Source organism: Staurois parvus, unplaced genomic scaffold (assembly GCF_062004578.1).
Source record: "Staurois parvus isolate SC_StPar_1 unplaced genomic scaffold, SC_StPar_1.0 ptg000256l, whole genome shotgun sequence".
In the NCBI taxonomy this organism is placed as follows: Eukaryota; Metazoa; Chordata; class Amphibia; order Anura; family Ranidae; genus Staurois; species Staurois parvus.
In genome coordinates this window covers 707,226-732,757 of record NW_028318052.1, presented here as the reverse complement: position 1 = coordinate 732,757, position 25,532 = coordinate 707,226, and the positions used below count along the sequence as shown (strand labels likewise).

The window sequence follows — 25,532 nt, the reverse complement described above, 5'->3', positions numbered from 1 at the left end:
AAAGAAGCGGCTTTGGGGGGAAGGTTATGTTAGAAGGAAGCCTGTGGGGGCTAAGAATAAGGCAAGTATAGTTGCTTTTTATTTTCTCCTTAGACTAAATAATTTAATCCTTCCATTGTGAAGGCTTGTCCTCAAATTTGAGCATATTTGCTGAAAACAATTAAAAAAGCTTCAAGCAACATTTGAGAAGTGAAAATGAGATAACTCATATACTGTATAAAATATGTAAACTATTGAATAATCATTATAAAATAGTACCAACAAATACCTTTATTTAAAAATGAATTCTAGATTAATAATGTGTCCTACAAATTACCAGAAAATGTATACACTACCCTGAAGCACTTCCCAGTGTTTTCTCACAGCAATTTCCCTGCCTATTCTTGCCAATTCCACAGCAAAGCGGCACAGTAAATTCTCAGCAGATGGGTGGGATCTTTCCAACCACAGCCACAAGAGTGTCCACATTTATTGACAGATTAATCACATATTTACTTATGGTACCTGGTATCATTTTTTTTTGCTCGATGAAATGTCACTAATGATATTTATTTATAAACTTCAAGCCTCCTTCACAAACTGGGTTTTTGCACCAGCATAAATACTTGTGTTGATGTGCTACAGGAAAACAGACTTTGTAAGTGAAGTTGCACTCTGCTAGAATATTTGTTCAAGAGCTTAGTACACTGTAAATGAGGTGACGCTTTACTTTGCAAAGAATACCCAATCACGTGCAAGGGAGATAAAAAACAAACAGCATTTTGCTTGCACGATTGGATAATGGAAGTCAGCAGAGCCTCCCCTAATTTACTAAGCTCTGGCGCAGCTGCATTTGCAAAATGAAACTGCACTTGCAAAGTGCACAGTCTATTTGTCTTTAGTAAATCAACCTCTATGTGTGGCAACTGCTATATATTGGCAAGAGAGTGCACTTACTTATTGGACAGTTTGTATGCAAGAGATTCATCTGGAGGAAATTTGCTCACTTTACCTACATCTACCATTTGCTTTAAGCTATTTAAGCCTGCTTCCGAACAAATGCTAAGCTACAGCTTTGTGGCACTACATTGTTCATTTGTCTGTATGTCTGTGATTTGCAACCACCTTTTTTTTCTATCAGTGTGATATCTGGAATCCATGTACAGTTCCTATTACCAACAGCCATCCATCTACTTGATCATTGAGTATACAGTATACTGGCAATAGAGTGCACTTGATATTGGATAGTTGGTACACAAGAGATCTGTTTGGAAGCAACTGGTTCACTTTGCAAACAGCTGCAGGAAGATATACACAGACTGCTTTTCTGCACCAGTGTGAACGTTTGGATTACCCTTTGGATTACCCCCTTATAAGGGGCAAATATGGGTACTGGGCAGTTTATATACAAGAGATCCATTTAGAAGCAGCTTGTTCATTTTCCCCACAACTTGCTTTCACTATTTTCTAATTAATGATTGTTTGCTAACTATTGCTCATATTCAGCTTTGCTGCACTACAGTGTGCTTCACACTAGTTATTTTCCCATCGGTGCAAAATTTGGACTGGTATGTTCAATTTCCCTTTAGCAAAGACGCATGGCCCTCCCGTATGACTATTAATCATTTTCTGGAGATATTGCTCGCACATAGTTTTTGACTTTAGAGCAATTCTTCTGCATTTGAACAGCAGGTTTTTAAAACTAGGTAGCTGAAAAGGGGTTTCTTTACTGCAATTACATGCAATATTATGTGCTGTCCGCAAATATAATCCATATAGATGTAATATCCACACATTTCAAACAGTGAAACTATTCCCATTTATGCTCACAATTATTTTCCATCTGAATGTTTTACACTATTTGCAGGTTTGCATTATTAAAGTGATGGATATACATGATTTAAAGTTGATCTACCTTGCAAACTTAGTTGCTTGATTTATTGCATGTTGCTTAATCTACATTTAAGATTTACAGTATGTATGTTTTGGCATTTTTGCATTCTGGATTTAGTATTGTTCATGAACAAGCAGAGATATTCTATAACTTAGTTACATTATAAGCATACTTTATTAATTCATTAATTATATCATATTTAATTTTTATATTTATCAAGCCGGAGTTAAACGTGCTCAGTTTGGTGGTCTACATACAAAACCTTTTTGAACGGGTTAATATATATTGAGGTTTTAATATATATGAGGTTTCCATACATAGCACTCTGAGTGACTATTTTGGGTGTATTTGCGATATAGCTATATTTTGTGCTACTTTTTATCTATATTACCGAGTCTCAATGATGTTTTATAAGCATACCTATTTGATACTTTTAAAAACTAGAATGCACAAAGTCAGTTTTTTTTTTTAATTTTTCTTTTCTGTGTTTTTCATTTCTATTGCTATGGTGCTCCAAAATTTCAAGCTATTTATACCTAGTCTTAATTCTTTACAAGTGGGTACACAGTTTATCAAGTCATTTTTGAGAGACGATATAAATCAGGACTGCTTAGACCTAAAGATGTGCAAATGACAACATAAATTCTGAGACTTAGTCACTCTTGTAAGAATAAAAGAAACTCTAATCATTTATAATGATTCAGTATTATATTTTATACACAGTTGGAAATAAAGGAGAGTTCATAACAAGCAAGTTCCTAGTAGTACATTTGTACAATTTAGGAAGGGAATTTGCTCAATGTCTCACCAGATAACAGGAATGAGCCCTACATACCATTAAATATTATTATTATGTTCAATGATCTTATTTTTGTGACCGGGAGGTAGATCATCATCCACTGTGCTTTGGGAATGTGCAGTGGTAAAGACTGGTATTAGAGGAGGTAAAACAGTGCAAGTTCTTAGTAGTACATTTGTACAATTTAGGAAGGGAATTAGCTCAATATCTCATCAGATAACAGGAACGAGCCATATATACCATTAAATATTATTATGTTCAACAATATTATTACATGCTCTGTCTATCAAGAATTATCATTATGCAACTAGACACTATTAAAAGTGATCCTTACACCCTTAAATTATTAGCATATAGCCAGTGATTTAAAAATCTATGTTTCTAAATTTCAGGGTACAAAGGATATACACCAGTGGACCTGTGCTGGTTGACCTGAGTAAAAATGCATTTCAAGTGAATGCTTTATTATTTATGTACTAGGTTGCAAAAACCTAGTCCTAAACTTGAAGCCAATTGTTAGCTTAAAGCAGAGTTCCACTCACTCTGTAAAAAGTTGGAGCGTGTCCATGATAGCGACGGGAGCGGCTGCATAATCCTGAGCTCTGGCGCCTCATTACCTAATCTTCTGCTCATCCATTAGCTCAGTACAGTGAGTATGCACAGCAACTTACAAAGGGGGACTTGGAATCTTGCTTGGAAACTATGTACACCAAGTTAGCCGCTAAATTCCAATCAGAACTCTACAAGAGCACAAACGTCCTCTCTCAGGAAATAGCCGCGTTGGGCTCTAGAATTGACCGTTTAGAAACAAAACATGATGAGCTCAGCCTAGCTTATGGCAAGCTTTCCAGAGATCACGATTATTTACAAATGGCCTTTACACAATTGCAGGCACAGGTTGAGGATCTTGACAATCACAACTGCAGGAATAATTTGCGAGTTCGTGGAGTCCCGGAGACTGTGACTTTTCACAAGCCACAACTAAGTTATTCAAGTCTCTTCTTCTTGACCACGACCTTAGGTCCTTTGCTTGTGACCGCATCCAAAGAGCTCTGCGTCCAAAACCTCCTAATCATAAACCGCCTAGGGACATTGTTCTGTGTATGAAGGATCTCCTGACGAAAGAAGACATACTCAGAGCTGCCCGTAATACCCCAATGATCACCTTTGAAGGTTCAACTTTGCAAATATTTCCGGATGTTTCTCCGGCTACGTTGGAGAAACGCAGAAAAATGAAGGAAATCACAACTGCCCTTTTCTCAGCTCGTATCTGCTACAAATGGGGCTTTCCCTTTAAGCTGATAGTTCCACATAATGGTAGCACATACATAGCCACATCGCTTCCCAAAGGCCGAGAAATCCTGGCTAAATTGGGCCTGGTGGACGCTCCTCACCTCACCGTCCACCTTCCACCCTTCGGGTATCTCCTATTTGGCATACTCCATCTCCATGAAGGGATAGGAGGAGAATCAGACAAAAACCTGGATGAAAAGACTTTGCTCATTTGCATATTATACACTGTTTTGATGGTCCTTTGTAGGATGCTGCAAAATTTTACATATTCATATATCTGTTACTTTTGATCTATTCTTTAGTTACCTGTATGTGCAAAAACCTAGCATGGGTCTTCGGACCCTCACTTTACCGCCCATTTGCTCATAGGACTCTTCGACACGTGACCCCACCCTGCTACCTAACATGGCCGGAGATGTCACTGCCCAGACATGGAGTGACTACTCTGCTTCCTGTGTTTTAAGGTGGCGGAGTTTGGGCCCAGTTGGCCCTTTGCTGTTAAGTTTTTCTGTCTTTTCAGGGAAGGCAGCTAGCCTACCTGATCCATGGTTTATTGTGATTTCTTTAGTTGTAAGGGCTCTTAAAGGCCCCAATTCTATTGCTTTATGTTTTTTTTTTATTTTTTTTTACAATTTTGGTATATGATGTTGCTCATACACGAACTTGTGGCCATCCCAGCCGCCACATTGGGATATGCTCCATAAACTGATACAGGCGGATTTCACCTTATATGATGTGGATCCGGATGATCCGGATGTTCCACTAACTAGACAAGCTATTTTTGATACTTTTCAGCTGGGTACAATAATGTTGACTGACACTATTCTTTTATGCCATGGTTATTCATTGCATCTCACACAATGTCCAGGGTTTCAACTCTCCAAATAAGCGTAAAACGGCCTTCCACCAGTATAAACGCCTAGGGGCAAAAATAATTTTATTACAGGAAACTCATTTTGCAGTCGCTAAACACTGGACATATTTTCATAGATCTTACAAACAGGGGTTTTACACCTTACACTCTACTAAAAGCAGAGGTGTGGCAATTTTTTTACACAACTCATTCCCCTTCGATATTCAACATGTCCATTGTGATCATGAGAGCAGATTTATCATTATTAAAGGCACACTTTCGGGTCATGAACTCATGGTCGCGAATGTTTATGCACCAAATTTGGTGCAAGCATCCTTCTTTTCCCATTTCTTCACAGTTCTTGATAGGTTTCTATCCCCTCATTTCTTGGTGGGAGGGGATTTTAATCTGGTAGCTAACCCCCTTTTGGACAGAAGCTCGACCTCAGCATCTTCCCAGGCCTTCTCAAAATCCCTTATCAAAAAATTAGAAACACTTCCAACTGGTAGACTCCTGGAGGGCACACAATGTAGGAGCTAGAGATTATTCATCCACCCAAATGACTCTTATGCTAGACTAGATTATATCTATTGCTCCCCCATTGTGCTAGCTAGGAAGGCATGTATTTATTTAAGTCCCTGGTCGGACCATAATATAACGGCATTGTCTATCACTTTCATAGGTCTGGCACCTACTCCATATCCCTGGTGCCTTAATGACTCAATGCTTATGGATACTAACTCCTGCCAAGAAGTAGTTACATCTATCCAGGAATACTTTCAGCTGAACACCTGATATCTCTCCGGCTACTCTGTGGGTGGCCCATAAGGCGGTCCTGCGAGGCTGCCTTATTTCTATGGCTTCATCTAGGAATAGGGAGCAGTGGAAACAAATTCAGAAACTTACCCGAGAATTAGAAACACATTACAGAGCTCATATTGGCAATCCATCTCTCTTGAACAAAACGATAATGCAAAAGCGTTTAGAACTGAATATTTTACTGTCCCATAAAACTGAAAAAGCTCTACATTGGTCTAAAGCCTTTTTTATTACATAGCAACTCAGCGTCTACTATGTTCGCACGGAAATTAAACCATTCTATATGACCCCTACATATCTATAAATTACGAACTAAAACCAAAAGCATCTCCTCTTTGCCTCATGAAGTTCTTGGTTATTTTTGAAACATTTTACTCTACCCTATTAGCCCACCCACAACCAACTTCCGCTCCCCCAAATGGCTCATGGCTTGATTCTATACCCCTCCCTGCTCTCACACCCTCTCAGGTATCCTCCCTCAACGCCCCATGTACCTTGGAGGAAATAACCCGTGCGACTAGCGCACTAAGAACTTCCACAGCACCGGGCCCAGATGGGTTCACGGCTAGTTATTATAAACATTTTGCTCCTAGACTGGCTCCCTTTTTGATGTCGTTATTCAATGATGTTTTGCAGGGCGGCAAGTTTCCTGAGGAGATGCTGTTGGCTAATATGTCTCTATTGCCTAAACCCTTAAAAGATCATCATCTACCTCAAAACTATAGACCAATCTCAGTAATGAACAATGATCTGAAAATTTTCAGCCGTATTCTGGCAGATAGGTTGGCCCCTATTATATCCTCTCACCGGACCAATCGGTATTTATCCCGAACAGACTTATCACAGACAACATTTGTCTCACAAATGTTATACAGAACGCCAATTTGCACTCTAAAGAAGTTTTGTTACTGAGCCTGGACATTAAAGAGATTTTGATAGTGTCCTCTGGACCTATTTGTTTTCTCTACTGCAGAAGATAGGCTTCAATGACGAATTTCTGTCTGGTGTACATGCTTTGTACGACTCCCCCAAAACAAGAATAAGACTCCCAGGCTGAAATTCTGATTTTTTTACACTGGGCAGGGGTACCCGTCAAGGCTGTCCACTTTCACCCTTATTATTTGCGCTTGTTTTGGAACACTTGGCAATTGCAATAAGATCACACTCAGACATTTCTGGTTATCCATTATTGGTTTTGCAATTCAAATTATGTATGTATGCAGATGATGTTATGCTTTTCCTCACTAACCTATTAGTGTCATTGCCTAATTTATGCACATTATTGAATGACTTTGCAACATTATCAGGTCTTACTGTAAATTTCCAAATCAGTAGTTATGCCTATTAATGTTACTGATTCCCTGAGTGCATCTCTTCACAATTATTTTCCATTTCGTTGAGCCACAAACCGGATATCATACCTAGGTATCTACCTCACTCCCAACTACTCAAAACTATTTGCTGTTAATTACCCACCATGTGTGTTACGCCTCGCTACTCTGTTGAAGATCTGGATGGATACCCTATCTCATTCTTGGGCAGAGTCACAGCAGTAAAAATGATTATCTTGCCTAAATTACTTTACTTATTTAGGAAACTCCCTATCCCTGTCTTGAAAACATTTCTAGATCGCTTTCAACAGATGGTTAATAATTTTATTTGGCGCAACAAATGCCCTCGTTTTACTTCATCGGTCCTATACCTATCACAACGGGCGGGAGGCCTTGGACTTCCCAATTTCTGGCTTTACTACCTGTTCCCAGATCCCTTGGATCAGATTTGAATCCCAGTCTATACGTCCGTTCTATCTTCCAGGCATATTATGGTCAAAAACGCCCCCCCCCCCTGTTTGTTATTGATCTATAATTCCATTGTTGCCCAATCACTGATGCTTTGGTCCCGATATAAACTTAAATTAAATCTTGTCTCCTCTATCTCACCAGGTTCATCATTTGTTGGTGACCCGAATTTTATCACAGCATTCTTGTCCCCACAGCCATCCATTGGTGGTATGATAGATCCCTTATCAGGTTATCTGACTTTCAAAGAGGAGGATCTTATATCACTTTTGAGAAGCTTCTCATACTTTTTGATATCCAGCTTTGTGAATATTATCATTATCGACAGATTAGACATTTTTTCAACTCACATTTTGGTCTGACACCTTCATCCCCGATCTAATTTTTTGAACGTATTAGTCGTGATTCTCCTAGGGGTAAGGGTCTCATTTCAGATTTCAGATAGTGGTGTCACTTTTTCTGATGAGGATTTGGAATCCATGGTGGATAATATACATAAGAGCTCTAGATCTCTTTCTGTCCGTGAGACAGCCCTCAAAATATTAACCAGATGGTATTATAACCCATCTAGATTACATGTCATGTTTCCAGGGACGTCCCACCTTTGATTCCGGGGCTGCGGCCTTGCTGGTACCCTAGTGCATATATTTTGGGACTGCCCAAGCCTTTCATTGGTATGGCGTAAGATCTCTGAAGTGGCCTCTGCTGTGGCAGACACCCCGATGCATCTGTCTATGCAATCTTGCCTACTAGGAGCCCATATCTCGGGAGTTCGGACTGAGATTATAAGGCTAATCCATACCATCTGTATAGCCGCCCTATGGGATATAGCCCTACATTGGAAATCCCTCAAGGTACCATTGGCCACAGTTCTGCATAGAGTTGATGCGGTGATACTCATGGAAAAAATGTATTATACTTTACTGGATAAGATGCACTTATTTGACATAAAATGGGAAAATTGGAGAACTCATAGGCATTTACTATATGACTAAGGACCACTCATATTTTGGTTGATTGAGTTATTTTCTTGGTAGCTGTATAGCTCTGCCTACCTTTCTACCTATATTGCTCATGTACTTAATTTCTTTTCTCTTTTTTTTCTTTTTCTACTTTACATGGTTGTACCATTTGAAATGTACATTACAGATGTGCCTTGTTCCTGTTGTATATTTTATTTGATGTTGTACTGCCATTCTGCAGTCTATTTCTTGACAAAAAAATAAAATATAAACGTTTGTAAACAAAAAAATAAAAGTCAGCAGCTATAAAAACTATAGCTGCTGATTTCTGAAATACAGCCACTCACCTGTCCCACGATCCCGCCTTGCCCTCGCCACAGCCCACTTCACCGGCCGTCCTGTATTCCAGGCGCTGGCATCTTCAGCTTGTGGCTTCACAGACGGGTGCCCACTGCGCATGCTCAAGTATCGTGGCACTTCCTGAATGGCCCCATCGTCTTTGGGGACCTTTCACGTGATCAACAAGACTTCGGGGAGGGAGGGTAAGAGGACAACTTCCGTTTCCGATCGCCTAGGCAATCGCAGCAGACGTGGGAGCGGGTACCTGTCAAATTCGGGTACCCGTTCCCCCCCCCCCCCCCAAAGGTGCCAATCCTTAATGGGGAGTGGGGGACCAATCTTCAAGGCAGAACTTCCCCTTTTGGGTGGAACTCCGCATTAAACACACTGGGGTAGATTTACTAAAACTGGAGCACTCAGAATCTGGTGTACCTGTGCATGGAAGCCAATCAGATTCTAACCTCAGCTTTATACTGTATATTAAGCTTTGGCAATAAAACCTGGAAGTTGATTGGTTTCTATGCATAAGTGCACATAATTTTACACTCTCCAGGATTAGTAAATAAACCCCAGTGCACCGCAGACAGATTACATTCAATGCTAGACATCTGTCCCTAACAGGTAGTCAAGGAATGAGTGAATAAATGCATGCAACCGTGGCTCCTGTCAACCTTTCATTGCTGTGTACAAGCTTCTCAAGCACAACTGTTCTCTTGCACATGTATCCCCCTAATTGCCCAGGTGAATGAAGCTTAAGTGAATCAGCCAGCCATTTTAACCACTTCAGCTCTCACAACTGTATACCCCCTATGGACCATAGCAATATTTAAATTTTATGCTATGGACCAGTTTTTTGAGCAACAACTTTGTCATTAATTAAAGGGTAACTCCACTTTCGTGAGAAAAAAAATTAGCAAAAAAAAATACTCTAGCATATACAATTGTGACACACAAGTCTTATTGTAATTGAATATTATTAAAAATTACCTTTCCTTTTCACTCTGCAGCGCTTTAACTTTCTGTAAAATGCAATACAATATGGCTACCTGGAGGTGTTCTGTACACAGATCTAATTAAAACAAGTGAGAAAACTGCGCTGCCAAATAAATCAACAATAAAAACAAAAACTACAAGCTGCTGCAAACACGTGAAATGTGTGTTCATCACGTGAAAATATATAAAGCTAATATAAAGTGCTGCGCTGCTCAAAAATCATGAAATATGAAAAAAACATATATAAAACTCCAACGTGAGAGTCCACAAAAGAGAAGAAACTCTTCAGCAAATCGAGATGGAAAGAGGCATCTTCCTACTGGTGACTGAACCCACAATCCGGGTGCTGTAAATCTTTAAATGGTGTGCATCACCACAGTGAACATATAATATAGGTGGACCCTCACCTTCTCATATGGACCCGTCGACCTGAGAGACAGGTCAACCAAACATCTCCCATTCTAGTGGGGGTACACATAGGTTTCTCTTCTATGGATAATCCTCCCCTCATGTGTGACCACTGTATCCTCCAAATGAACCTGTCAGCAATATGGCTGGCTCTGTGTGTGGAACTTAACAACCTTAAAAAAACGACCATAGTGCTGCACGTTTCTTAAAACTTCATATGATTTATTAAAATATGCACTCACATGGTAACAATAATAAAACCGCAGTATAGTAGAGATTAGGCAATACACCGAGCAATATGTCCTTCTGTGCTAAACGGCCTTCCGGCTTTGACGTCACCTAGCTCCTCCCCACGCGTATCGTCACGCATCACGTGACTTCATCAGGAGTGACGATACGCGTGGGGAGGAGCCAGGTGACGTCAAAGCCGGAAAGTCGTTTAGCACAGTAGGACATATTGCTCGGTTTCTTCTTTCTTCTTCTCCTTTGTGGACTGTCACGTTGGAGTTTTATATATGTGTTTTTTGGACTTTATGTTAAACATTTTTTCTACTTTGATCAGTCTTAATTTAAAAGAATAGTGTTACTGTACATAATATACTTAGATTTCTATAATTCTACTATATTGTAGATTTTTATACATTGTTTAGGATGACGCAGATTATGATTCTGGTACAAAACACTGGAAAATCAGAAGGAAAATAATAGCTAAGTAGGAAGAGGAGTTGATTAAAGCTGATTATGGTAAAATAAGGGTGATCAAGGGGTTGAATAGGAAACCATTAAAAAATACTTGTCAGTTTGCTTTAATGGACATATGCAGATCGAAGCTCATCCATTTGATATGCGAATGAATGGAACAGTGTAACTATAAAAGTAACAAAAATGTTAATTTATATCTCTGGATTCTGCTGAACAGTGTAATATAATTACACAGAATCAGTCAGGAGGTTCATTTTTGACAGTAGCAGTAACAGTTAACTGCTGTATTTACACAACAAATTTAGTTGTCATTATGACAGCCAGGAGTTGCCTGCATATACAAATGGTTGAGCAGCAGCAGGGGTAAGGGCTAGGAGGTGCTACACACATCCTGCATACTTAGAAGTTTTTGGTTGTGTGTCATGCACTCAGTGTTCACAACTGGTTTAACTTAGAAAGTGAATATCCCGTCTTAAAGCAGACATCAGGAAATGGTGGGTATCAGGGCCTTCGGCAGGATTGTGTAGGATCTGGGCACAAAGGAAGTGAAGCTTGTGACCTGCAGAACAAAAAGCTGGCAGTGGAGAAGTCACAACTTACAGTGGAAGTGGCTTAAAGGGGAATAGCTAAACTGAACAAGAGCCAAGTGATGTCAGAAGTATGTACTGTACAGCCTAGTGTACAGAGTGCAAGGGTCAGGAGTAAGTAATGTACAGAGTGTAGGGGTAAAAAGTATATACAAACTAAGACACACATTCACTAACACATGCACACCACCCATCACCTCCCTCTTCTAAACCCACTGGTGATTTGGCTGGCAAAAGGTCCATCCAGCTTCTTTAGTTAACTTTGGCTTCTTTAACTGTGGCTGCCCAGAAGAATCATGTCATGCATCCAGAACAGTGGAGAAATGATAAGGGGTGGTGGCATTGGGACTCAGGGCGGAGGGTAAGGGGTGCCAAGTGATAGTAATACCTATGGTGAGTACAATGAGTAATTCTCAGTGATCAAGAACAGCAGCCGTCTCACTGGACAGGGAATTGGCAATTGCTGGAGCTTAGTTCTGAAGCCAGACCCACACAAACAAAAGTAAAACTACATTAAATTGCCAAAAGTATTGGGATGCCTGCCAGTGCATGAACTTTATTGACAACCCAGTCTTAGCCCGTAGGATTCAATATTGGGTTGGCCCACTCTTTGCAGCTATAACAGCAATTGAACTCTTCTGAGAAGGATGTCCACAAGGTTTAAGAACATGTCTATTGGAATGTTTGACCATTCTTCCAGAAGCACATTTGTGAGGTCAGGCACTTATGTCGGACAAGAAGGCCTGGCTCCAAGTCTCGGTTCTCATTCATCCCAAACGTGTTCTATCAGGTTGAGGTCAGGGCTCTGTGCAGGCCTGTCAAGTTCCTCCACCCCAAACGCTCTCATCCATGTCTTTATGGACCTTGCTTTGTGCACTGGTGCGCAGTCATGTTGGAACAGGAAGGGGGTCATCCCCAAACTGTTCCCACAAAGTTGGGAGCATGAAATTGTCCAAAATGTCTTGGTATGCTGATGCCTTAAGAGTTCCCTTCACTGGAACTAAGGGACCAAACCTTACCCCCTCCAATCCCCCCTCCACGAAACTTTGCACTTGGCACAATGCAGTCAGGCAAGTACTGTTCTCCTGGCAAACGCCAAACCCAGACATGTCCATCGGATTGCCAGACAGAGAAGTGTGATTCATCACTCCAGAGAACATGTTTCCACTGCTCTAGAGTCCAGTGGCGGCGTGATTTACACCACTGCATCTGACGCTTTGCATTGCACTTGGTGAAGTAATGGCCTGGATGAAGTTGCTCAGCCAAGGAAACCCATTCCATGAAGCTCTCGAAGCACTGTTGTACTAATCTGAAGGCCACATGAAGTTTGAAGGTCTTTCACTATTGACTCTGCAGATAGCTGGCAACTTCTGCTCACTGTGCGCTTCAGCATGAGCTGTCCCCACTTTGTTATTTTACGTGGCCTACCACTTCAAGTTGCTGTTGTTCCCAGTTGCTTCCACTTTGTTATAATACTACTAACAGTTGACTGTGGAATATTTAGTAGCAAGGAAATTTCACAGATGGACTTATTGCATAGGTGGCAACCTATCACGGTACCAGGCTTGAATTCACCGAGCTCCTGAAAGCGACCTATTCTTTCACAAATGTTTGCAGAAGCAGTCTGCATGCCTAGGTGCTTGATTTTATACACCTGTGGCCACTGATGTGATTGGAACACCTGAATCCAATGATTTGGAGGGGTGTTCCAATACTTTTGGCAATATAGTGCAGTTGCAGCCAGAAACAAGTTAGACTTAACTTGATATGAAATGTAATAACCGGCATCTTTTGTATTTACTATTAGGTATGCATTCTCTGTTTCCCTTTAAAAAGCTGACATGATTACTTTAGGGTCAAGTTTACAGAAAAACTTTTGCAGTATGTATACATCCTTAATATCCTCTGGATTAAATATTTACTTAAAATTTACATTATATTTAGGATCAGTAATTTTTTTGGGCTCTTAAATATGCTTGAAACATATTTTTTCCCCCATAAATACACATACATTTAAAGTAGAACTAAAGGTAAACTTTTTTTTTTCATTTTGGATAGAGTAAGGGAGGGTTATAAACCCTGTAAGGTTTTTGTGTTTCCCATTGGAGAGCTTTCCCTTCACTTCCTGTCCCATAGTCAAAGCAGAAAGTGAGGAAAAATTTCCCTCTATTCCTGTTCCAGGGATAACTCAAAATTTGGGATTTTCTTCTACGTTCACTTGTGGTGATAATGATAAATGGGACAATTAGAGAGGATAAATCTCCTTAACAGGGGCACAGACAGCAATAAAAAAAATCTTACATGTGTTCTAATCCCTCTATACTCTATCCAAAATAAAACAAAAAAAAGGTTTTGCCTCTAGTTATACTTTCATTTTGTGTTACAGATAAATATGTTTTATCAGATATTTTACTAGGCTCCAGAGAGAGAGTACAAATCATTAGTAATACCTCATCTGGAATATGCAGTTCAGTTTTGGCCACCAATTCACAAAAAGAACATTGAGGAACTGGAAAAAGTACAGAGAAGGGCAACCAAACTGATAAGATGCATGGAGGAGCTCAGCTATGAGGAAAGATTAGAGGAACTGAATTTATTCTCTTGAGAAGAGGAGATTAAGGGGGACATGATCAACATATATAAATACATCAGTAGTCCACATAGTGAACTCGGTGTAGAGTTATTCACCCTGAGGTCGACACAGAGGACAAGGGGGCACTCTTTACGTCTGGAGGAAAAGAAATTTAATCTCCAAACACGGAAAGGTTTCTTCACAGTGAGAGTTGTGAAAATGTGTGAATATAACTGGATACTAACATTTATAGGTAAAGTTGATCCAGGGAATATCCAATTGCCTCTCGGGGGATCAGGAAGGAATTTTTTTCTCTGCAGGAGCAAATTGGATCATGCTTTGCTGGGTTTTTTTGCCTTCCTCTGGATCAACTGTCAGTATAGGACTATGTAACCCTACTGTCACCACTTAACTGATAAATCAAAAACTGGTGGTGTTGGCTTTGAGTATACCACGGATGGCAAAGAAATGCACAAAATGCAGCAAAACAGACTTAAAGCACAGTTTCAGCTGAAAAAAATACATAAAAGTCAGCAGGTACAAAAAGTGTAGCTGCTGGCTTTTAAAATACATGCACTTACCTGTCCCTCAGTCCAGCAGTGTCCTCACCACAGCTGGTTTCACCGGCCATCTTCTCTCCCGGCATCTTCAGTATGGGCACCTGGCTGTGACAGCTTGCGGCTTCACAGACGGGTGCCCACTGAGCATGCGCTAGAAGCACTGCGCTTTGTGAATGGCCCCGTAGTCTTCTGGGACCTTTCATGTGTCCAGAAGACTAAAGGGAGAGAGGGGGGAGGACAACTTCCGATCGCCTAGGCCATCACAGCAGAAGTGGGAGCGGGTACTTGTCAAATTCGGTACCTGCTCCCCACAGGTGCCAATCCTTAATGGGGAGCGGGGGACAAAGGCTTAAAGCGGAACTTCTCCTTTTGGGTGGAGCTCCGCTTTAAGTAGTAGTAGCAACACAAACATGACAATTTATTACATTTTGTGGGCAGTGCTTAAAATAGATTGATGGCCAGGCTATGAACATTCAAAAATTTACCGATCCTTAACAAGCAGCAAGTAAGATTTTGAATTATCTTTGAAGAACCTCTTTACCCTCATATATCTAAGGACTGTCCCTTCTACTTTCTATGGAAATGCCACTCGGTTAACATTTGGGCCAAACTTTATGCACACTGATGTATGGGGGAGGTTATTATTCTCTACACAAATCCTCCCCTGGATGCCGTCTTGCACTGTTTAGCACTAGAGGGAGGTGAAGATATATATATGTTCAACTTGTTCAATCTACTTCCTCCTCTGGACTACATCAAGTCTGGCACTCTGTTTGCGATGATTTAATGGTTGCCCCCAACGAGATCTATTTGGTTATTGTTCCAGTATAAGAGGGAGGTCATTGCAAATCATATTGTGCACAGGATATCCTCCTCTGAACTACATGTTATCATCTATATAGGGTTTAAACCATTTTCAACTTATAACATCTTTCCCTGAGTGGCACAAGTTTATTATACAAGGAATATCCTTTCTGAAGAGGACTCCACGTCATTAATATTGGATTTCTATATGCTGAGCATTCATGGTCATTACAGGAAATCTTGATGTCTATTTAAGTTTATTTAGATGGAATTCATTTGTACCCTTTGGGGGGGAATAATGTGAGACCTGTGGAGTGTTGTCTGTTGTTGTTTTTAAATATGTCTGTTTGATTAAAGGAGTCGTTCATGTATTTTGACTACCAGCCTTATGATTTAAACATATATCCATGTTACAAAAAACAAACAAATCTTGGTTGAGTCCATAACTAGTCCCCTTTTTTGTTTTGTTTTAAGATTTTTAATGAAACCTTACTGCCATCTGTAGCTGCAGGCACTATGGAACAATTCATCTTCAACGTTCACTGAAGAAATTACTTTCAGTTTCATGTCAGCAGTTCAGTGCTTTCAGTTCCCCCTTCCAACAATGACTTGACAGCCTGCCAGCCTTGTAAGTTTTTGTCTGTTAACATAGACTAGGTGCAGAATAAAAATGAAGAACAGAGTCCTAACTTTGGGGATGAATTGCTCCACGGTGCATGAAGCTGCGGAGGTCAGTTACAGTTTTATAGCTCATCTGCAGGTGTTTAATAAACATGTAAATAGTTGAATGTCCAGACAAGATTGTTAACATAGGAATCCCCCCCACAGGTATTTACCTTAATGTTAACAGAAAGGGTGCACTTTACAGAGGGCTGGAAATATATTTATGTATTAGCAGCTCACAGGGAATATGATAAAGCTAAAAAAAGAAAACCCATATTTCTCTTTAAAATACTAAAATGGTCTTTTTTATATACTTTTTACAGGACATACAGTGAGGAACAGAAGTATTTGAACACCCTGTGATTTTGCAAGTTCTCCCACTTAGAAATCATGGAGGGGTCTGAAATTCACATTGTAAGTGCATTCTCACTCTGAGAGACAGAATTAAAAAAAAAAATCAGGAAATCACATTGTATGATTTTGAAAGAATGTATTTGTCTTGCACTGCTGAAAATAAGTATTTGAACATCTACGAAACAGCAAGAATTCTGGCTCTCAAAGACCTGTTACTGTGCCTTTAAAAAGTCCACCTCTACTCCACTCATTAATCTAACTTAGTAGCACCTGTCTGAGCTCTTTAAAGACACCTGTCCACCCCACAGTCAGTCAGACGCCAACTGCTATCATGGGCAAGACCAAAGAGCTGTCAAAAGACACCAGAGACAAAACTGTGGACCTCCACAATGCTGGAAAGGGCTACGGGGCAATTGCCAAGCAGCTTGGTGAAAATAGATCAACTGTTGGAGCAATTGTTAGAAAATGGAAGAGGCTAAAGACGACTGTCAGTCTCCCTCGGACTGGGGCTCCATGCAAGATCTCACCTCGTGGGGTATCACTGATGATAAGAAAGGTGAGGAATCAGCCCAGAACTACAAGGGAGGAGCTGGCCAATGACATGAAGAGAGCTGGGACCACAGTTTCAAAGGTCACTGTCGGTAGAACACTACACCGTCATGGTTTCAAATCATGCATTGAACGGAAGGTTCCCCTGCTCAAGTCATCACATGTCCAGGCCCGTCTGAAGTTTGCCAATGACCATCTGGATGATCCAGAGGAGGCATGGGAGAAAGTCATGTGGTCAGATGAGACCAAAGTAGAACTTTTTGGTCTAAACTTCACTCGTCATGTTTGGAGGAAAAAAAAGGATGAGTTGCATCCCAAGAACACAATCCCTACTGTGAAGCATGGGGGTGGTAACATCATGCTTTAGGGGTGCTTTTCTGTGAAGGGGACAGGACATCTGCACTGTATTAAGGAGAGGATGAATGGGGCCATTTATTGTGAGATTTTGAGCAACAACCTCCTTCCCTCAGAGAGAGCATTGACGATGGGTTGTGGCAGGGTCTTCCAACATGACAACAACCCGAAGCACACAGCCAGAAGAAGCATATCAAGGTTCTGGAGTGGCCTAGCCAGTCTCCAGACCTAAATCCAGTAGAACATCTTTGGAGGGAGCTGAAACTCCGTGTTGCTCAGCGACAGCCACGAAACCTGACAGATCTAGAGGAGATCTGTGTGGAGGAGTGGGCCAAAATCCCTGTTGCAGTGTGTGCAAACCTGGTCAAGAACTACAGGAAATGTTTGATCTCTGTAATTGCAAACGAAGGCTTCTGTACCAAATATTAACACTGATTTTCTCAGGTGTTCAAATACTTATATTATATAATATTATATAATAATAAATTCTTTAAAAATCATACGTGATTTCCTGATTTTTTTTTTTAATTCTGTCTCTCAGAGTGGGAATGCACCTACAATGTGAATTTCAGACCCCTCCATGATTTCTAAGTGGGAGAACTTGCAAAATCGCAGGGTGTTCAAATACTTCTGTTCCTCACTGTAGGTAATAACAAACAACTATGAAGTCATTATTAGGGAATGTTAGTTAACAGAGCTTTCCGCTACTAAATTAGAACTATCACTGTTTTGTGCTCTAAACCATACCTTTAAACAGTAAAAGGACATGTGTGTTTGCAACAAATTCATTATGTTTTGTCTCATCAATTATCATTATACATTTTTGAAGAAAGAGTGGCAGGGCTAGAAGCTCAGGTTTTATTGCTTTCTGTATACCCATTGGGGATAATTCTGTTCACTTTCTGTCTGAGTGACAGGAGTTGTGAGGGGCAGCAAATTATGTGAAATCTCTGCAACAGGGAAATAGAAATAAAAAACACATAAAAGCTCCACATGTTTTAACGGTAGTGGGGAAAAGTTAGAACCTCTGTTGAGTTTTGCTACTGATATATGTGACTTATTTTCCCAGTGACACCAATTCCCCTCATTGCCTGGTGCCACTGAAATAGTTTCTTTAGTATCTTTAGTCTCAGGCAACAACAGAAACCCAGGAAAGATTCTAATCTCTCCCCGCTTTGTTCAAAACGTAAAAAACTTTACTGCATACCTATACAAAATGCCATTGATATCTAAATCAGAAATATAATTACTAACTACTGTATATCAGACTATAGAGTTTCAGGTGTACTGCCATTGGGTCACTTACAAGGGCTCAAACACAAACATACAGCCACACAGACTACACGTGTCATGTTTATATGAAACTATAAAGGGATGATCTATGTTAATGCAGTAAACATTTAAAATAAACAAACATAGGAGCTCTTGAAAAGTAATAAATAAATAAATTGAATGAATTTCCTAAATGCAAATTACTTTCAATCCGGTAATCAACTAGAGCATAATGTAGGTGCCTGTTCGGTTAGGATGCACAACACCTGTGATCTTTTTTTTTGTGTAACATCGACAAAAAGGATAAATGTGATGTTTGTGTACTCTGTATACCATGCAGATTCCAAGTGAGTAAGCATGTGTAAGTGAGTGTTGGCAGGCAAAAGGTTTTTCTGCATTCAGAATATTGCTGAATGCCTGTACATCTCTCCATGTCTTTTACATATGTATATGGGAAGGGTATTAGGCTGCAGTGTACCTGACTTTGAATTGCAACAGATTAAAAATGAATACGGTAAACTGCACATCCAGTAGCAAAGCAGCAAATGTGCTGTCAGGAATAATGTGGATTTAGGTTTTGGAAGTCATGAAAATGCAGTGGAAATACACACTAGCAACAGAGCAGAATTCTTTAAGAAATTACAACACGCTGCACATACAACATTTTATATCCAAAACTGCAGAATAGCAGAGACAAGCACATATATTTTGCAATAAAAGATGGAATGTGAAAGGTTCAAAGGACATAAAGTTAAACAAATCGGGTGAAAAGAGAAAACAATGAAAACGTAAAGGTCAACTCCCCCCCAAAACTGATATTTTAGTTCTGGGTGAACACAACAAGAATGAGTGGCTCACTGGCTTCTAGCATCTCTTACGACCTCCAGTTGTGTGATTTTCGCACAGCAGCTCGCTGGTAAGTTTAAATCTGTGAAGTAATACAAAGGGGCAGATTTACCATTAGGCACACTAGGCCTGTGCTTCTAGGCAGCAAGGGGAAATGGGTAGATTTTCCCTACATAGTTACTGTCCATGATACTCTATTTGCATCATCATATAGTCTAGGCTAGGTTAGACCCACTAAAGAAAAGCACAGCCCTGTGTATGATAAACGATCCTAACATAGGGATGAGACAATTGCGCAGATTTACTAAAACTGGTGCACACAGAATCTGGTGCAGCTGTGCATAGTAACCAATCAGCTTATAATTTCAGCTTGTTCAATTTAGCTTTGATAATAACACCTGGGAGCTGATTGGTTACTATGTACAGCTGTACCAGATTCTGTGTGCAAAAGTTTTAGGAAATCCTCCCATTGTGCCAACAAGCTCCAGCTCCTCACTGGCCATAAATAATGAAGGTGTCATTCTCTTGCAGGCAGATTCATCAATTACTTTTCAATTTGCATTATAGGTAATCCACTTTGATACAGTTGGTTTACTAGTGGCCAAAGCAGTTGGATAGAACTGGAAATCCAGGTAGAGATACCCTGCTAGTGAAGGCCGAAAGAGCTAAAAGAAGTCGCCCTGTATTTCTTCGTCAGTCACCGCACAAAACTGAAATACCAATTATGGATGAAGTTGACCTTTAAACAGTAGTTGGAGTGGTAAAATAAAACAACAAAATTTGAAACAAAAAGACAGGAACTAACTTTCAAAGTCAAATTCATGGTCACTGAGGGGACTGCTGAGACCAGAATCTGCAAAGAACAGTAAATAAAGAAATAAAAACAAATTGTTTTGATGTCTTATTCACATTCAAGAACAGATAGTGAATTACATTAATAACAAAGACATTCCATTTGTTTCTGTTTATGGTGAGATGTAACAGCTACATGTAAGTAGTGTAGCTCTGACACAGTCTGTAAAAATTGTAATTACTAATGGACATTCAAGGTCAAAAGAAAAAACAAAACCGGTTTTACCCATAGTAATGAACAGGGGACCTGCCACCTCCTTTTAGGAATTAGTAACATAAAAAACTAACCCTGAAGCCAAAACTTTTCTTTTTTCTTTTACCGCTCTTGGCTGATGAGAGATTGTATTTAGCGGTTTATATTTACTAAAATAATTGCATTTCCATGTTCTGTATACTGTGGGAGACCAGATACAGTGAATGCAGGCTCCTGGGTTTAGTAACACTTTAAGGCTTTAGAACCACTTTAAGACACTTGCCAGTTCTTTTATTTCTGTGTCTGTCCCATCAGGAATTATTCCCCTTCACTTCCTGTCCCAGAGACAGAAAGCAAATGAAAATCTCTCCAAAATTTTCAAAGGGGATGTGACCATAGCAGGTTTACCCACTGGAAGATTTACACTCATCTGCTGTTCCTGTGCCAAAACAAAATTTAGTGAGTATAGATCTCTGTATAGAAGACACAGACAGAAATAAAGAACTTGACAGGGTTCGACCTCTTACCCACATTATCTAAGACTCTATTACAGGTTGTGTACTCTAAGTTACTATGATAGGTAAATAAGTCCCATGTCTCCTATATGGGAGATGCCAGAACTATGAGTCAATTAGGAGTCTGTGATGAATGCTGGAAATCTTGTATGCAAAACTTCTCATAAGCAGACTAAGTCTGTCATATTCCACTAAATTGGCTTCTCATTCCCTCATGAATCCTATTTACTAAGATGTATATGCAGAAATGTAATCCCAAAAAATGTACTTCTAGAAAATTTGCATATACATATTCATTCTAATGGGTTTTAGGATATATGCAATGCTAATTTACTGATTGTTTACATTAATCTTGTTCTTACACTTACTAGTAAGTCAATAATTTTATGTCTATATTTAAAAAAACATTTAATAAATATCTATTTGTTAAAATGTGCCAAACAGCAAGCAAAATATCAAAGTCCAAGGGCCAGTTCACACTACATGCATTTCAGTGTGCTTTTTTTCTGCATCCAAAATTCAAGAAAGTATGTTATATTGTTGTCAATGTCATAGTTCACATCAGTGCTAGCACTGTTACAGATGCAGAAAAAAGCAGGGGGAAAAGTTAACTGGAACGCATCAAAAACACACCGGAATGCATCAAACCCGCACGTAAAAAAACACGCATGCAGAAACGTATCTGGAACGCATCTGGACTGTGTTTCTATAGTGTGAACCAACCCCAACCAGAACCTTATTGGAATGACAATGTAGAGGATTTTAAGGTGACAGCACATGAGGAAAGAAATGAAAAAGAGCTAGGGCTTTGGTAATAAAATGTGTATAATATGAAATGGTCTCTCAAAAGTGTACAGATATTTTTGTTTTAGAGCTAGTTCACATTAGATGCAGTCCAGTGCATTTTTAATCTGCATCAAAAATGAAGGAACGGTGTTTTCCATGTATTCCAATGGCCCTAGTTCACACCAGTGCAGTCAGTTCCAGTCAGTTTCCAATGCAGAAAAAAAGCATTTTTTCTGCACAGAACTGTTCTGGAACATAGCAAACTGCATCAAAACTGCACTGGAACAGCGTGTGGTGTGTTGCATCCAGAGTGCATCTTTGTGGTGTGAACTGGCCTTAAGGGCTAGTTCACACTACATGGGTTTCAGTGTGCTTTTTTTCTGCATCCAAAAATATACAGTGTGAAGCAGCCCCAAGGGCTGGTTCACACTATAGAAACGCAGTCCAGATGTGTTCCGGATGTGTTTTTGCATGCACTTTTTATGTGTTTTTGATGCATTCCAATGCGTTTTTGATCCTTTCCAGTTAATTTTTTCCTCTCAATTTAAATAGGGACATGTGCATTCCAGTACGTTTTGGTGCCTTCCGGTGTGTTTTATCATGTTCCAGTACAGTTATGTGCGGGAAAAATGCAGCCTGTTCTACTTTTTTTCTGCAATCGGAAATGCACTGGAACTGCAAGCACTGATAACTGACAACGATATAACCTACTTTCTGTGCATTTTGGATGCTGAAAAAAAGCACACTGAAACGCATGTAGTATGAACTGACCCTTAAACCATATTTTTCATGATCACTAAATAAGTGCTAAGTACAAATAAATATTACATGTTCTCAAAAGCCTACAACTGTAATGGAAACACACCATCTTTTAATTTTTATATAGCCCAAGTCCAAACAAAACATTTTATTTAGTATTTGAGTCAACTTTATGTGAAGTTCTATTGTTGGAATAAGCAAAGACAATAATAGTATTATCCTGGTATCAAAGGAACAGGAAGAAAATCACTCCAGTGGGGACAAAAGCCAGATCAGTTAGCTCTTCCCATACTTCCAAGGCTTTAATAAGATCAGACTGATATTAGCCATCTTATCATTGTGAGTAAATGAAAAAGAAAATAATTCTAAGGATTCCAAAGACTGCAATTATATGTACCTGAAGGTAGATGTTTTTGCCACTTATATATGTTGGGGCTTTAATTCATTCTATAGTATTTTATCACACTGCAAGCCTGTAATTTTGCAGATCCACTGTTTTTCTACATCTACTACAGTATATGTAATGTGAAGGTTAGAGATGCCTTATGCTTTAGGCCCCGAGGTATCAGGCAATGAATGTTATTATCTATGGACACCAGAAGACACACATAGATTGCAATTTTCAGGGGGATAATGTATTGATATAGATTTGCTAAGGTTTTTTTTAAGATTTTTTAGGTTATTTCCCCAGGATAAGACCAACACATGTGGCCGTCTTCCCCATAAGTCTGAATGGATTAACATGCATGCTTGGGTGTTAAAAGCAAGCATGTCATAGCAACAACTGTTTAAATAAACTCCCTTCCCTCTTAGACTGTAAGCTCCAAGGAGCAGAGCCCTCTTGTATTGAACTGTATTGTTGCTGTATCGCCTCCCGTTATATTGTAAAGCGCTGAGCAAACTGTTGGCGCTATATAAACCCTGAATAATAATAAATAAACTGTTGTAGTTTGATCATGATCCTATGATTAACCACCATCTAATTATATGGTTATCCTTATAACAGTTCACAAAAAGCATATTTGATAACTAGAGGCACGGAGGAGCTCAGCTATAAGGACAGATTAACTGAAATGTCTTCAGAAGACGAGATTAAGGGTGGTATGATCACCATATATAAATACGTAAGTGGTCCATATAGTGAACTTAGTGTAGAGTTATATACATAAAAGGTAATCACAGAGGACAAGGAGGCATTCTTTATGTCTGGAGGAAAAGAGATTTAACCTCCAAATACAGAAACGTTTCTTCACAGTAAGATCTGTGAAAATGTGGAATCGACTCCCACAAGAACTGGTTCTGGCCAGATCAGTATTGTTTAAAAAAAAAAAAAGAGCTGAATGCATTCCTAAATGCATAAAATATAACTGGATACTAATATGTATAAGTAATAACACCAGGTGTAGTTGATCCAAGGAACATCCAATTACCATCTGGGGAATCAGGAAGGATTTTTTCCACTACTGGAGCAATGTGGATCATTCTTTATTGGGTTTTGTCACCTTTCAACTGTGGGTATAGGATTGTCTATATTGAGATTTTCTATTTGTTTATTTTTTTTCCTATTGATTGAACTAGATGGACTTGTGTCTCTTTCAAACTATGTACATTTTTACACACTGGGTAATAGTATTTCTGAAGTTGAAGTTTTAATGAGTGATGTATTTTTATTCACCCCAAAAGGCCTCATGCACATGGGCGTATTAAAATACTATCTACGCTGGGTCTTTCTGCCTGGAGATAGCAGAAAAATCAAGCACAGAATATGTTTGTTTTGGTGTGTAATTAAGCATGTTTAAATGCGGATGGTGTTGAGTGTAAGCTCATTCTACTTGCCCATATATTAATTTATTCTGACCACTGGAATAAATTTACAAGCATATGCACCTAAATGCACCTAAATGCATTTTTAGGTGCATTTATACAGGTTTAAAATTGTCCTTCTGAGCTAATGTCTGGATGCAGTTTTGGGGCATTTTTTATGCCTATAAATGCAGCTCTTAGAAAACTGACCTATATGCCTGATGTGCATGGCTACATAAGCTAACATACAACCCCAATTGCAAAAACATTTGGACGTTGTGTACGATCTACATAAAAAGAGAACACAATGATTTGCAAATTTCATAATCCCATATTTTATTCGCAATAAAAAAAATATAAAATCATATGTTTAACCCCTTCACGCCTAAGGGTAAAACAAATTTTAATGCCTAAGCACAATTTTGCAACTTTGACATGTGTTAGTAAATATCATCACAACTATTTTGTACATCCAGGTGAATTATACTTTGCTTTTTTTCAGGACAAATTGGGCTTTCATTTGGTGGTAAATGGTAATGGATATCTCCTGATTTTCTTTTTATTATCAAAGGAAAACTGGCCCAAAATAGTGCAAAAAAAATTTTTTTTTAAATTTAGCTGTGTTTCTTGTTACTACCATAACCTACCACTAAAGAACAACCCACAATAAATTTTCCAGCTCTTGACGATTGCAGCAATACCATATAAGTATGGACAGCACAGTGGCTAAAAGGATAGCACTTCCACCTGGCAGTACTAGGGTTATTGGTTCGAATCCCCACCACGGCATCACCTGCCTGGAGTTTGCATGTTCTCCCTGTGCCTGTGTGGGTTTCCTCCCACACTCCAAAGACATGCTGGTAGGTGAATTGGTTCCTGTCTAAATTGGCCCTAGTATGTGTATGTATGAATGTGAGTTAGGGACCTTAGATTGCATGCTCCTTGTTAGGGACTGATGTGAATGTACAATATATATGTAAAGCGCTACGTAAAATTGATGGTAAGTACCTGAAATAAATAAGTGTATGTTGTTTGTACCTGTACTACAGCCCAGAAACAATAGTGCGCATTTTGTTTTATTTTTTTACCTAAAACACACGGACACTGATACCAACATAAAAAAAATCCTGACCTTTGACCCTGACCAAAACACTAACCCTGGCACTGAACTGGAATAAACCTTTACCTAGGTATTTTTCTTTATTTTTAAATTTTTTTTTTTT

The 25,532-nt window shown here is 39.4% G+C and overlaps 1 protein-coding gene across 1 annotated transcript in view; it reads right to left on the bottom strand.

Moving 5' to 3' along the window:
• The window catches only part of PTPRS (protein tyrosine phosphatase receptor type S), a 531,027-nt gene that overhangs the window by 121,311 nt on the left and 384,184 nt on the right, over positions 1-25,532 (bottom strand). The window contains exon 25 of the mRNA XM_089681016.1: positions 20,207-20,254. Coding sequence (XP_089537142.1) covers positions 20,207-20,254 — 48 coding nt within the window. The remainder of the gene's footprint in view (positions 1-20,206; positions 20,255-25,532) is intronic.